Source organism: Pistacia vera, unplaced genomic scaffold (assembly GCF_008641045.1).
Source record: "Pistacia vera cultivar Batoury unplaced genomic scaffold, PisVer_v2 Contig145, whole genome shotgun sequence".
Lineage (NCBI taxonomy): Eukaryota > Viridiplantae > Streptophyta > Magnoliopsida > Sapindales > Anacardiaceae > Pistacia > Pistacia vera.
Genome location: NW_022195521.1, coordinates 449260 through 463033, shown reverse-complemented (window position 1 = coordinate 463033; position 13774 = coordinate 449260). Strand labels below are relative to the sequence as shown.

At 36.5% G+C, this 13774-nt stretch overlaps 1 protein-coding gene across 1 annotated transcript; it reads left to right on the top strand.

The window, feature by feature from the left end:
- The first annotated feature begins 8989 nt into the window (after positions 1 to 8989).
- Positions 8990 to 10618, top strand: LOC116123779 (putative disease resistance protein RGA4). Its single transcript, XM_031409510.1, has 3 exons — positions 8990 to 9594; positions 9698 to 10139; positions 10283 to 10618. Exons 1-3 carry the CDS (start codon positions 8990 to 8992, stop codon positions 10616 to 10618), a joined length of 1383 nt encoding a protein of 460 aa, XP_031265370.1.
- The last annotated feature ends 3156 nt before the right edge of the window (positions 10619 to 13774 follow it).

Sequence of the window (13774 nt, the reverse complement as noted above, 5' to 3'; positions counted from 1 at the left end):
GCACGAGCATATCTTTCCTGGGCACCTCGCATGTTCCCCGCGAGGTGCGGCCCCCCAAAAATCAGGTTGACACTGCAATATCCTGTGCGATCACGACACTTCTTTCCATGCTCCCCTTGACTTTTCTCTTGTGCGGGAGCGGAGTCGTCAATATACTCCTTGAAATGCCCCTTCTTGATAAGCTCTTCGATTGCTTGCTTGAGAGCTCGGCACTCATCGGTGTGATGCCTGCTATCCCGATGAAAGCGACAGTACTTTTTATTGTTTCTAGCTGTCGTCGGAGTTTTCATGGGTTCAGGCTCTCCGAGCGGGCTGGCTTCTTCTGATTTATCAAGAATAGCCGATATGGATGCATTCAGAGGCGTATATTGGTCTCTGTCGCGATCGTGACGAGGGACAGGAGCATAGGACTTTTTGGGCTCGAGGCGAGGTTTCTTTCCTTTTTGCTGATCGTTAGTGGCCCTTCTGCGATCAGCTCTTCTACTTTCCCCCTGACCAAACGTACTGCCTGAAGCGTCAGGGTCGCGACGGCAAAGCGCCGCCAATGAATTTTCTATCTGGAGGTACTTCTCCGCAAGTTTATAGAATTTTGTGAGGGAAACATCGTCCTCAGCCTGTAGTTCTTTCCACAGGTCGGTTTGTGGACGAACTCCTGCTATGATGAGAGTCCGAACAGACTATTCGGGAGTATGAGTCACTTTGTTGAGTTCTTTGTGGAAACGGTCGATGTAAGACTGGAGGGATTCATCCCTTTCTTGCCTTATATTGCTGAGGTAGCTCAAAGGCATCGAGAACTTTCGGTTCGCTTGAAAATGTCTTAGGAACGTCGCGCTCAGTTAAGGCCACGAACTGATCGATCCTGCTGGGAGCGACCTAAACCACCGTTTGGCATGAGAGGTTAAAGTCACTGCCAAACAACGGCATTTTGCCAAATCTGAGACCTGGTGAAGCTCCATCAAGTTATTGAATTCATATAAATGATCCTGTGGATCAAAATTTCCATCGAACGCCTGCATGTCGGGCATCTTGAATCCTGGTGGGAGTGGAGCGGCTAGCACTTGAGGAGAGAAGAGGGACGCAGATGCGACCTGCCCTTGCTTATTTTGCTGAGCTCTTAGTCGGTCTAGAGCTCGCTACAGCTCCTCAATTTGTGGCAATGGAGCCACTTGGGGATTGCTTTCACCCATGCGAGTTTGAACCTCGCGATTACAGTTGAGGAGAGTCCGGAGGTCGGGTTCCTCTTCACCTCGGCCGGTGGTTCCGACTACTCTCGACACACGCTGGCTAGAGGCGTGTGATGGTGATGAACAGTGCGGGGTATTTTCATGACCTTCGCGGTGGTAAGAACCGCCCCACGAAGTGTGGGAAGCTCTCGCACGATGACGATCTAGATCATTTTACTGGCGGTGATAAGAATCGCCCCGCCCAACACTTTTATGGGGGTGTACTTGCGACGTAGCATGGGACAGCTCGGGCTGCATCCTTTCACAGAGTCTTAACGAGACCGGTATTCTACTTGGGATGCAGTCAATGTTTGCTGGCCCTTTGGAGCCTGTAGGCCCATTTTTTGCCACTTGCTTTCCCTTTCGTCGATGCGCTGCAATGCTCGCGGCACGGGCTATTTCCCGTTGCCGCACTTTTGCACGACCTGCAAGCGTTTTTGGCGGTTGCACCGCCCTAGCTGATCTGGATGGCACGCCTTGGTCCAAACGGTCTAACCTTCGATTGACCATCTGAAGAGTATTGTCGAACCTCTTCAGATAACTTCTAATGACAAGGTCCAGTTGTGAACTTGAAGGGATATCCCCTGCAGCATTTTACGGGACAGGAGGTATTTTGGAAGAGGTGTCCCCCTGGACTTGGGAGGTCCCCTCAACACCCTGGTTGGTTTACTCAGGTTCAGGTTGGCGGGCCATTTGCAGTTGTAGGACCGGTAAGTTAGAGATTCTCCTGATGAAAGATGAATACTAAATCAGGCCCTCTTTCTAGCGCCAAACTGTTGATGCATGATTTTTACACCAACTAAACGCACGTGTACAATGTTGAGCTGGCTCAGAAGACACACGTGAATGCAAGAAAAAGAGAGTAAATGCAATGAGAAAAGCGTTTTTAAGTGATTTGGATGCTAAGGAAGCAAGTCATAAGTCCACTGTTATATTATTAATGATAAGGGTCAGGTCGCGTGAGCTGACTGACCTTCAAGTGATAGTACAAGAAAGAGACAGCTTTTGTATTACAGAGAGAATAGCCAATCAAGAGTAAAAATGAGCGAATCTCCTGAATGAGAGAGGAACTCTCAATTTATAGTGGGATGCATTGAGCTAATGATTATTAGATCTATGAGTTAGTGGGATTATCCGTGCAAATCCTTCTTTATGTTACATTGCCCACCTTCTAGAGTGATTTGCACGATTTACAGCAGGGATTGGACACGTGGGATCACCACAGCTTTTGACTGGTCTGGCACGCACCCACTCTTCTGACAGAAGCAGGCTGTAGGTGTACCCATGTTCTGACAGAAGCAGGCTGTAGGTGTACCCATGTTCTGACTTCTGCATGCTGACTGGGCCTTACGTCAGCCCTATATTTTTCAGGCATAACATTAATCAATAATGTTATAGAAGAGATGCATTTTTCATTAGACTGAGGGCCGTGCTTTCACTATTATAGTTTGAACATATTCATTGCACCGCTTACCAAACTGTAATTGGGTTCTGTTAGTACATTTATAAAAGAATATTGGTTCTATTAATTAATCTGTAAAAAGTTTATAATTGATTTAGTTGAACTTAAATGAACTTATTATATACAATTACTAGTACCTATTCAACTAATTCAAAATTTAATAATAATAATAATAAAATACGCCTCCTAAAACATATATTTCAGAACATTCTAAGCTTACCAGCTGAATAACGCGAAGAGACTTGAAATCATCCTCTTCATCATCGTCCAAAAGAAGCGGTGTAAGCGTACACAAAGCCTTCAAAGACAAAGGCTGGCAGTGTCCACTCTTCACTTCTCTTAATGACTTCCTTAGTTAGTATAACTTTTTTATTAATGAAATGACTGCTTCCTGTGTGAAACTTTAGATTATCCCATTTTGTGGAAAATCCCCCATACATTTTGAGCTCCATATATGTCCGAATTCATGAGTTTTTCACAATAGTAGTTAGTATGTGATGCCATATTCATTTCAGCTAGCGTTTGGATTATTTCATGATATAAATTGAAGCTAAAAACTATGCACCACGAGAGAAATTAAACAGATTCTAAAATCAACTACAAGTCCATTCCGCATCTTAGATTATCATCTCTGATTTTTCAGATATTATATATATATGTGTGTGTGTATAACTATAAGGTTTCAGAAGTGTCTTTCTTAATATAATTACCCTACTCGCACTATGAACCATGGTTTCTTAATTGGGTAATTAGCTTGGTATTAAAAACAATAGGGTTTTGTGAACGAATCTTTTAGATTCATGAAAGTGAGAGTAAGAATTAAACATTTTATTGCAAACTGATGTAAGAGGTGCAGCTTTTTGATATGAATCTTGGAAGATAGTGAGACTAGGAAATATGCATAAGGTGAAAGGAAAGATTAAAGAAAAGGTATATGAATAAAGAAAAAAAACTTTGAAGACGAAGAAAGGAAGAAAGGAAGAAAAAAATTGTTGAATAAATAAAACATAAGGTGTGAGATGGATGGGCGTGCAGGTAAGAGTAAAAGGAGATAAAAAAGAAATATATATATTATATATTTATGTATAAAATAAAAAAGCAAAGTTTAGCTTGCCCATACTCTGATCTCACATTCTCCCATCAACTTTTCGACTGATGTGAACTTTTGTGAGGATGATTAAATTATTATAGGTATTCTTTGATGAATGACAGCTTAGTCAGACTGAAGCTATCTTATAAGGCTCTATCTTCCTCTCTCTCTCTCTCTATTAATCACAAACGAACAAAACATAAAGAGAAAGGGGTCTGTTTCTTCCTAGCTTTATTTATGGTCAGTGAGAGTTTTTCAGACGTAAAAGTCACTCTCCGTCTCTCCCCACTTTTATTATAACATACAAAACCATATTAACTCATCATTTACCCTTGTTATCAAGTTTCACTCTATCTATGATCCCTTTATATTAATTTACTACTCATCACCCACACCATCAGAGAGAGAAATTAATAGAAAATTTAGAAAGATAGCGCAAAAGATGGTAGTTACATGTATGTCACAGTTTTATGTGCGGAGGATGGCTACTGCATTCTAGGGTTAACGTCTTTTTGTTTCCCACTAACAGGGCATTTGGTTGGAGGTTATATAAGATTACTGAAATAATGTCATTTTATATTACTTGATTATCACATTTAGTTGTCAAGTAATATAAGGTTCTGGTAATCTTCTTATACCAATAGTAGTTACTATTGACAATATAGAAAGTAATCTAATTACCTCTATTTTCTTAGGTATTGTAAGATTATTTGGTAATCTTATTTTTGTTACAATTTTACCCTTCACTGTTAAATTTCTTCGACAATAATGCCCTTAATTTGAAATTAATTTACATAAACTTTACCATTACAATTTTACCCCTGAATAATTAAAGTTCTAGATGGTAGTGCCCCGGTTTCAAAAACAATTTACAAGCCACGCAAGAGGGCCACCACCACCACCACCATCGGCGGCCACCGTCGTCAGCCAATGTCATTGGAATGACTCACGAGTAGTCAAATCTGGCGGCCCGTGCACCAATATGGCATTTTCCAGCCATATTGATGGCCGTCGGTTTAGGATTTTTTGAGTTGGTCAACCGCCAATATTAAGCCCAATCTAGGCTGATTCCGGCATCACCGTCGGCCCCAACCACCACCATCTTACTCCTCTCGTTTTCCTCTTCTAATCCCACTAAACCCCATCATTGGAGCTGCCCACAATCGCCAACAAAACCCACTGTTTTTCCGCGATTTCCCCTTTTCTCGATGCTTTTTCGGTCGCTTTTTCTACCGAAAATCACCCCCACTTGCACCATCAACTCTGCTTCACCTCCTCTTCAAAACCTACCAAAACCCATCACCGAAGCTGCCCTCAATCGCTGGCCAAGCCCATTGTTTTTCTGCACGATTTCTCTTTTTCTTATTGCTTTTCAGTCGCTTTTTCTACCAGAAATCACCCCTACTTGCACCGATCGACTCCCTTTCACCTCCTCTTCAAAACCCCTCCAAGAACATCTCCGTTGCACTTCCTGATCGATGACAGGTAGTGGTTTAGGCGGCCAGCGGTGCCTTGGGTGGGGGTAGGCGTTTTTGTTAAAAATTAAACTTTTATGTGACTAGGGTGTTTTAGCAAAATCTCAAATGTAGGGGGTTAAAATAAATAATTCAAAAAATAGTAATATATTAGTATTTTAACAATTTAGAAATCTATATAACATACCCACCAATTTATTCCTCCCAACCAAGCTTATTAATATAACATATCCACCAATTTATTCCAACCAACCAAACACATTTTTCTAAACATTCCCAGTAATCTCCAAAGTAATCTATTTTTCCATTAATATAACATTCCTAATAATACAACATTCCCTGAACCAAACACATCCTCAAAGATATGATTTATAAATTAAATCCTATTTATATATTTTCATAATTCCCTCGGCCACCATTATGAGATTTTGTAATATTAGTTTCTTAAAACATGATAATAAACCCTAACCTTGATGCAATATTTAAGTTTTCTCATAGTTAGGGATGTAGCTAGAAACTCATTCTAGGGGGGTTCAAGACTAGGGTTGTATACAAGCCGAGCCGAGCCGAGCCGAACACTAAGGTGCTCAAAGCTTGGCTCATGAAAATTTAACGAGCTTGAGCTTGAGCTGGGTTCGACGAGCTCTGAAAAACAAGCTTGAAGCTCAAGTTCATTAAATATTTTGAGATCGAGTTCAGCTCGCGAACTGCTCATTTATGAGTCCTCAATCCAAAGCAATCCACCAACAATCCTTCAAAATAGCCTCAATCCAAAGCCAACCCAATAATCTTCACCAACCATCATCAGATCCAAAGCCAAACAGCCACAAATATATGACTCAAAATTCCATCGACTGTGAGAGATAGAAGAAAAGAGAAAAGGAGAGAAAAGAAAAGCAAAGAGGGAGAAGGAAATAGATGGAAGAGCGAAGGAGAAGTAAGAAGAAAGGTGAAGAAGAAGGAAAAAGGAGGAGAAGAAAGACGAAGGAGAAAAAAGATGAAAAGGGAAGGAGAAAGTGTTAGTGCTGGAGAAAGAAGATAGGGTTTAGGAAGTGGGATAATTTATATAGGATATAGTAAATTACATATAACCCCCTGATACTTAAAAAAATAGCACTTATATCCTTTCGAGCTATTATGAGCCTATCGAGCCGAGTAGTGGGTGGTTAGTAGCTCGGCTCGAGAGGGTACTCGAGTCGCTTGAGCTCAAGTTCAAGCTCGGCTCGACTTTTGTTGAGTCGAACCTGGCTCATTCGTGAGCGACTCGACTCGCTTACAGCCCTAGTCAAGACGTTAATTAAACTTTATAATGCAATTGTATATAAACTTATAATAAAAAAATATATTGGGTATAAGTTATATAAAAATATGAGTATTTATTTGTAATGATCTTTATAATTAATATATTTATGATTGTGTTTGACGAGATGAAATAAATTTATAATACTTTAACGAGTGTAAAACAAAACCAAAGAATTTTACTAATGAACAAGTTATTAAGCCAACACAAATAACAACACCTCCAAATTAAACTACAATAAAATTTCTACTAATAAAATATTCAAAGATTTATCAAGCTTTTATAGTAAAATATTATAACTTTTGTTGTAATTTCACTTTTATGTTTCGACCCCTTAAAATAATGCATCAAAATACATATTTTTTATATTTATCTTTTTTTCTTGACTTCAATATTTTGATTTGACTCATCTGTGGGTAATCTAGATGGTTAGAACAAATTGGGGATGGTGTGGATAGGCACACGGTCTCAGGTTCGATTCTCCATCTGAGCATCCGCAATTTAAGTGGAAAGTATTGAAACACAAAACAATTGACAGTAGTTTAATTTGACAAACAAATTTTAGAAACGATATTTATTTTATAAAATATATGAAAAGGTATACAAACTTTCTCTATTTTTTTCTTTGTATATATATATAATTCATTATATCATTTAATAAACGTATTGCTCATATTGATAATTTTTCAAAGTCAAGGAGGGTCAATTGACCCTCCTTGACCCCTCCCTCCGCCCCTGGCTGGCACGAATCATCAATAACGCCAACCAATTCTAAATTTTTCAGACCAATTCAATATCGTCTTTGCCATCAGAAATCCAAAAACCAGCATCGACGCGGTCGGAGGAATTGGTTGCGATAGTTGGCTGAAGTTTGTCAGTGTTATCGAGGTTGGGTTGGCTCAAATATATGCAGTTAGTTATTCGAGCTTTTTGTTGGGCTCGGTATGGGGCTTGCTACTTCTACACTTAAGAGCAGGCCCATAAACTGAGGACTGGTTTGTTTATTATGCTTTAAATTTTAATATTTTAAAATTACAAGACACCCCCAATGTTTGGCAAATTGGCATCCTTATGGACCTCATCCATTAGTATAATAAATTTTGTAAAAATAATGGGAAAATTGGGCTCCTCATCCATTAGTATCACTTTTCCTCTTCTTTCTTATCACTTTTTCTTCCATTTTACAACGTAATTAATTAAATAACAATCCAACCAGTGACTGCACAAGGTGTGAACACAAGACCAAAATAAAGATCACCATTGAAGTGGAAGCTTTCAGTGCCAATTAATAAAGCAAGAGACACTAGGATTACTTTTTAATCAATACTTAAAAAGTTAAAAGTGCCATGATTTCTCAGAAGGTCCATCAAAGTGGCAAGCTTTCGGTGCCAATTAATAAAGAAATTTTATTAAAAATCCATCGTTTTGTTTAAACTTTTTTTATACTAAACCAAATCATAATTTAACGATATTTTCCCTGCATCACTGATTCAATTATCTTAACTAGTTTATTCTCGCTCTCTTCNATATATATAAAATTCATTATATCATTTAATAAACGTATTGCTCATATTGATAATTTTTCAAAGTCAAGGAGGGTCAATTGACCCTCCTTGACCCCTCCCTCCGCCCCTGGCTGGCACGAATCATCAATAACGCCAACCAATTCAAAATTTTTCAGACCAATTCAATATCGTCTTTGCCATCAGAAATCCAAAAACCAGCATCGACGCGGTCGGAGGAATTGGTTGCGATAGTTGGCTGAAGTTTGTCAGTGTTATCGAGGTTGGGTTGGCTCAAATATATGCAGTTAGTTATTCGAGCTTTTTGTTGGGCTCGGTATGGGGCTTGCTACTTCTACACTTAAGAGCAGGCCCATAAACTGAGGACTGGTTTGTTTATTATGCTTTAAATTTTAATATTTTAAAATTACAAGACACCCCCAATGTTTGGCAAATTGGCATCCTTATGGACCTCATCCATTAGTATAATAAATTTTGTAAAAATAATGGGAAAATTGGGCTCCTCATCCATTAGTATCACTTTTCCTCTTCTTTCTTATCACTTTTTCTTCCATTTTACAAGGTAATTAATTAAATAACAATCCAACCAGTGACTGCACAAGGTGTGAACACAAGACCAAAATAAAGATCACCATTGAAGTGGAAGCTTTCAGTGCCAATTAATAAAGCAAGAGACACTAGGATTACTTTTTAATCAATACTTAAAAAGTTAAAAGTGCCATGATTTCTCAGAAGGTCCATCAAAGTGGCAAGCTTTCGGTGCCAATTAATAAAGAAATTTTATTAAAAATCCATCGTTTTGTTTAAACTTTTTTTATACTAAACCAAATCATAATTTAACGATATTTTCCCTGCATCACTGATTCAATTATCTTAACTAGTTTATTCTCGCTCTCTTCGTTTCTTCTGAGAGAAAATGGCAAAATCAATTCTATTTAACATTGTTGCTGAATTTTTGACGAGGATAGGCTCTCATGTGGTTCGGGAAGTGTCCTCATTGTGGAATCTTGAAAGTGACTTAGAAAGCCTTGCAGGAACCTTAAGCACTATCCAAGCCATCCTCTTGGATGCTAAGAAAAAGGAGGCACAAGATTATCAGCTGCATGACTGGCTTGGGAAGCTTAAGGATGTTATCCTTGATACTAAGGATGTTTTAGAAGAATTTGAGTTTCAAGCTCCCATGAAGGTAGTGGTGAGACAAAAGAGGAGCACATTAAGAAAGGTAAGTCAATGCTTTTCAAGCTCTAATCCTGTTGGTTTTCGATATGAAATTAGTGAGAAAATCAAGCAGATTAAAAAAAGACTTGATCAAATCATAGGTGATAGGAGTAGATTTTCTCTTATTAAGAGTATTCTTGCTGAAGTTAGGCATGTAATTCCAAAGGAGAGGGAAACTGGTCCCTTACTGGGAGTTCCTTTTATTATTGGACGAGAGCATGATAAAGAAAAGATCATAAGCTTTTTAATACAACAAACCGACAATGATGTCTCTATCATTCCAATAGTTGGAATTGGGTTCGGGTAAAACCATTCTTACTAAAATGGTTTACAATGATGAAAGGGTAAGTTAGTTCTTTTCATTAAAGATGTGGACATGCATGTCATATGACTTCCGTGTCCCCAGATTAATGAAAGAAATTATTAATTCTGCAATAGATGAGGATTGTATTAGGTTAAAAGGAGATGAAATTCCTAAGCATTTGCAGGAAATTTTGACGAGTAAAAGGTTTTTGCTTGTCTTAGATGATGTCTGGAATAAGAGGCTAATGAAATGGTTGGAATTGAAAGACTTACTATTGAATGGTGTCAATGGAAGTAAAATTATTGTAAGCACACGAAGTAATAAAGTTGTAGAAATAATGAGCATTAGTCCTTTACATTTTATGCAAGGTCTTTCCAATGAGGAATCCTTGTCATTATTTAAGAAGTATGCATTCAAAGATGGAGAAGGGAAAGATTTTCAAAGGCTCATTAAAATTGGGGAGGACATTGTAGCAAAATATATAGGAGTTTCGTCAGCTATGAGATCTTTAGGGGGAGCTTACTTTATGCAAACACGGACGAAGGTGAGTGGTTGAAAATAAAAAGAAACGACATATGGCAGATGGATCAAGATAATGAAGACATCTTACCAATATTGAAATTGAGCTATAATCATTTGCCATCTCCCTTGAAGAGATGTTTTACTTATATTTGCTTGTTTCCAAAGGATTATCAATATTACATTGGTCACATAGCCCAATATTGGATGGCACTTGGACTTCTTAAAACCTCTGATAAAACTGAAGAGCTAGAAGATGTTGCTAATCAATATATGAAAGTTTTATGGTCAAGGGGTTTCTTAGAGGATTTCTTAGATTATGGTTTTTGTATTGCATTTAAAATGCATGATCTTGCAATATCAATGATAAAAGGTGAGTCCGCATTCATAAATTTCGGAAGCCAAAATGTTGATGCGAAATCTCACCATTTTTCACATGGGGACACAGAGTTATGTGGTCAAGAATTTCTACAACTCATAATTGATAACTCAAGGAGTGTTTGAAGCATTCTTTTTCCAACAGCACAAAAATACAGAGAGGCACATATTATTGGATCATTTATTAGAGAAGATATGTCTTAATTCAAGTATCTCAAACTACTACAGTTGCATTGTATACTTTTTGAAATGTTGCCAAATTCTATCAATACATTGAGACATTTGAGGTACCTTGATCTATCTTGGAATTCTTCATTGAAGAAGATCCATGAATCTATTTATGAGCTTTAAAACTTGCAAATGTTAAGTTTTGCTGGTTGTTTTAGGCTTAAGAAGTTGCCTAATAACAAAAGATTATCTGCCTTAGATACTTGGAAATAACCACACAAGAGAAGGTTCTTCCAAAAGAAGGAATTGGATGTTCAAGTTCCCTTCAATATTTGTCCTTAGTTAACTACAACAGTCTACGTTTGTGTAAAGGGATGCAAGGTCTAAAAAGCCCCTGAACATTGTTTCTAAAAGACATTCTTGTGATCACATTACCAGATACTATCAAATACTTGACAAAATTAGAGGCCTTAGTGATTTGGCTTTGCAACAAGATTAATTTGAAGATGGAATTGTAAGGAGAATATCATAAGCTAAGGATGACTCTTAAAAATTCATAATTGATGATTTAGAATCATTGGTGGATTTTCCCTAGCTTCTTCTTCAAGCATCTGCTAACACTTTGAAGTACATGCGGATTGAAAGTGCAGATACTTATCACTATCAGAGTGGTTTCAAAATCTCACATCACTTGAAAAACTTGTGATTACAAAATGCCCTAGGTTTTCATCTCTTCCAAAAGGGATAAAACACCTTACTTCCTCAAGGAATTAAAGATTACACGTTGTCTTGTTCTAATTGAAAGCTGCAGAAATAATAAGTTGAAGATTGCTCATGTTCGAGTGGTTGATCTTATTGAATAATACAAGTTTTCTGCATGTGTGTGTGTGTGTGTGTACGTGTGCGTGCGCGCGCATTTGGTTTATGGAATGTTGGATTATTAGGAATGTTAGATTACTGGAATCTTATATTATCTTAAAGATTACTAGGAATCTTTAGGAAAATATGTTTGATTAGTTGATGAGTATGTTATATTAATGTTTGGTTAGGGGGAATAAATTGGTGGGTGTGTTATTTAAATTACTAAATTGCCCTCTTTTTAAAATATTAATATAATATTACTTTTATTATTAATTTTTGAATAATTTTTTTAACCCCCAATATTTCAGATTTAGTTAAAACACCCCGCCTATATAAAACTTTAATTTATGACAAAATCACCTCCAACCCCTACTGCCGCCATCACAAACCACCGCCGAAAGTCATCAAAAGTCCCCGTGACCGCGAGGCTCCAATATGGCCGTTTCTAGCCATATTGATGGCAAAAAACGGTCAGATCTAGCCTGATATGGCAATTTTCAACCATCAATATGGTTAGAAATAGTCATAGCGAAGCCTCCCAGCGACTCTCGGTCATTTTTAGGGACTCCGACGACTTCCTGACAGCGGTCCGTGGTGGTTGGCCTGCTGTCGACAGTGGTCTGTAATTTGTTTTAAATATAAGGGCATTATTATCCAAAAACTTAATTAAACAAGGGTAAAATTGAAATATTATATTAATGTAAATTGATTTTAAAGTAGGGGTATTATTGTCCAAAATTTTTATTAATAAGGAATAAAATTGTAACAAAAATAAGATTATCTTAGTAATCTTACAATACCTAAGAAAATTGAGATAATCAAATTACCTCTAATATTACTAACAGTAATAACTATTGGTAATGTAAAATTACCGAAATCTTATATTATTTAACAACCAAACATGATAATCAAATAATATAAAATGACATAACCTCAATAATCTTATATTACTTCTAACCAAACGCCCCATATTATTTTACCATATAGTTAATGCCCGACTAAACTAACTTGTGCATAACAAGTTTAGTCCACCCGACTGCCATTGGAACAATGAAATAAAATAGTTGGAATGTCTTTGTGTTAGGAATAGGAGGTGACTTTGAAATTTTGAAATGGACTAATATGTAATTAAAGTACTATTATCAACAGGTAAGGTTTGCTTCACAAATTACTAATTTTCCTTTATTAATTAATTAAATTATATCGGTAATCTGTCAACTGATTTTAATCACCCAGTAGAAAAGTTTATCCAGAAATTGACTAAATTTAATTTTATATTTTTATTTCTTTTTTAAGAAACAGTTTTACTGATAGCTCCCGGACAACTTGGAGACGTTGTGTTCATTCAATTGTATTGGTTTCATGTATCTTGCAAATACTTTTTGGCGGTTCTAATATTTTATTTAAAATGTTACTTTCATTTGAAGTTACATTATAATTATAAGTATACACATTATTAAACCAAACATTGTTTTATTTTATAGATATAAACACCTAAGGTGGAGTAGGAAATGGATAAAATATTTGGTGGAAAGCTATTGAACCAATTGATGAGTTATTTCCTTTAAATTGTGGCAATCTCGCTACTGCTCATTCCATTCCAAAACTAAAAGTTTCCTTTTAAATAATGAAAACATCTCAGAAAGTAAAGAAAGAGTTAGATGGTTACTCAAATAATTAAATTTGTGTATAGTTATGGCATGCAAAGGGTACAATTTTTTTAACAAAAACACGACTATTTAACTACTTTGTACTTTGGAAATGGGTCAATTGGGTTTAATTTAGGCCCAAATATTTTGACATTTTCAAGATGTTGATTGATGCTTATGCCTCTTTATTCAAGAGAATTAGTTGAAAGGTTGAAATCATTGAATTTAAAATTAAATATTATTTGCTTAATAGTTTTTAAATAATTAAGTGCTTTTTAAATAATTATATATATTTTCCTTAATGCTCACCCTTCCTTGACTTCAATTCCAATTTCCAAATAATAAGTTATCACATTATCTCATCTTATTCTTATATAAATTGAATATTAGAAAACGCATAATTTAGAATATAGTATTATTTAAAAAATATCACATAATATCATTTTATGTTATAAACTATTGTTAAATCGGATTTCTTTCTAGTCTATAGTATAAAAAAAAAAAAAAAAAAAAAAAATTGCTATGAATACAGTTTTCATTATGAGAATTAAATATATTACACTAATTTATAACTTAATGTTGAAGATTCATGTACTCCACGTGA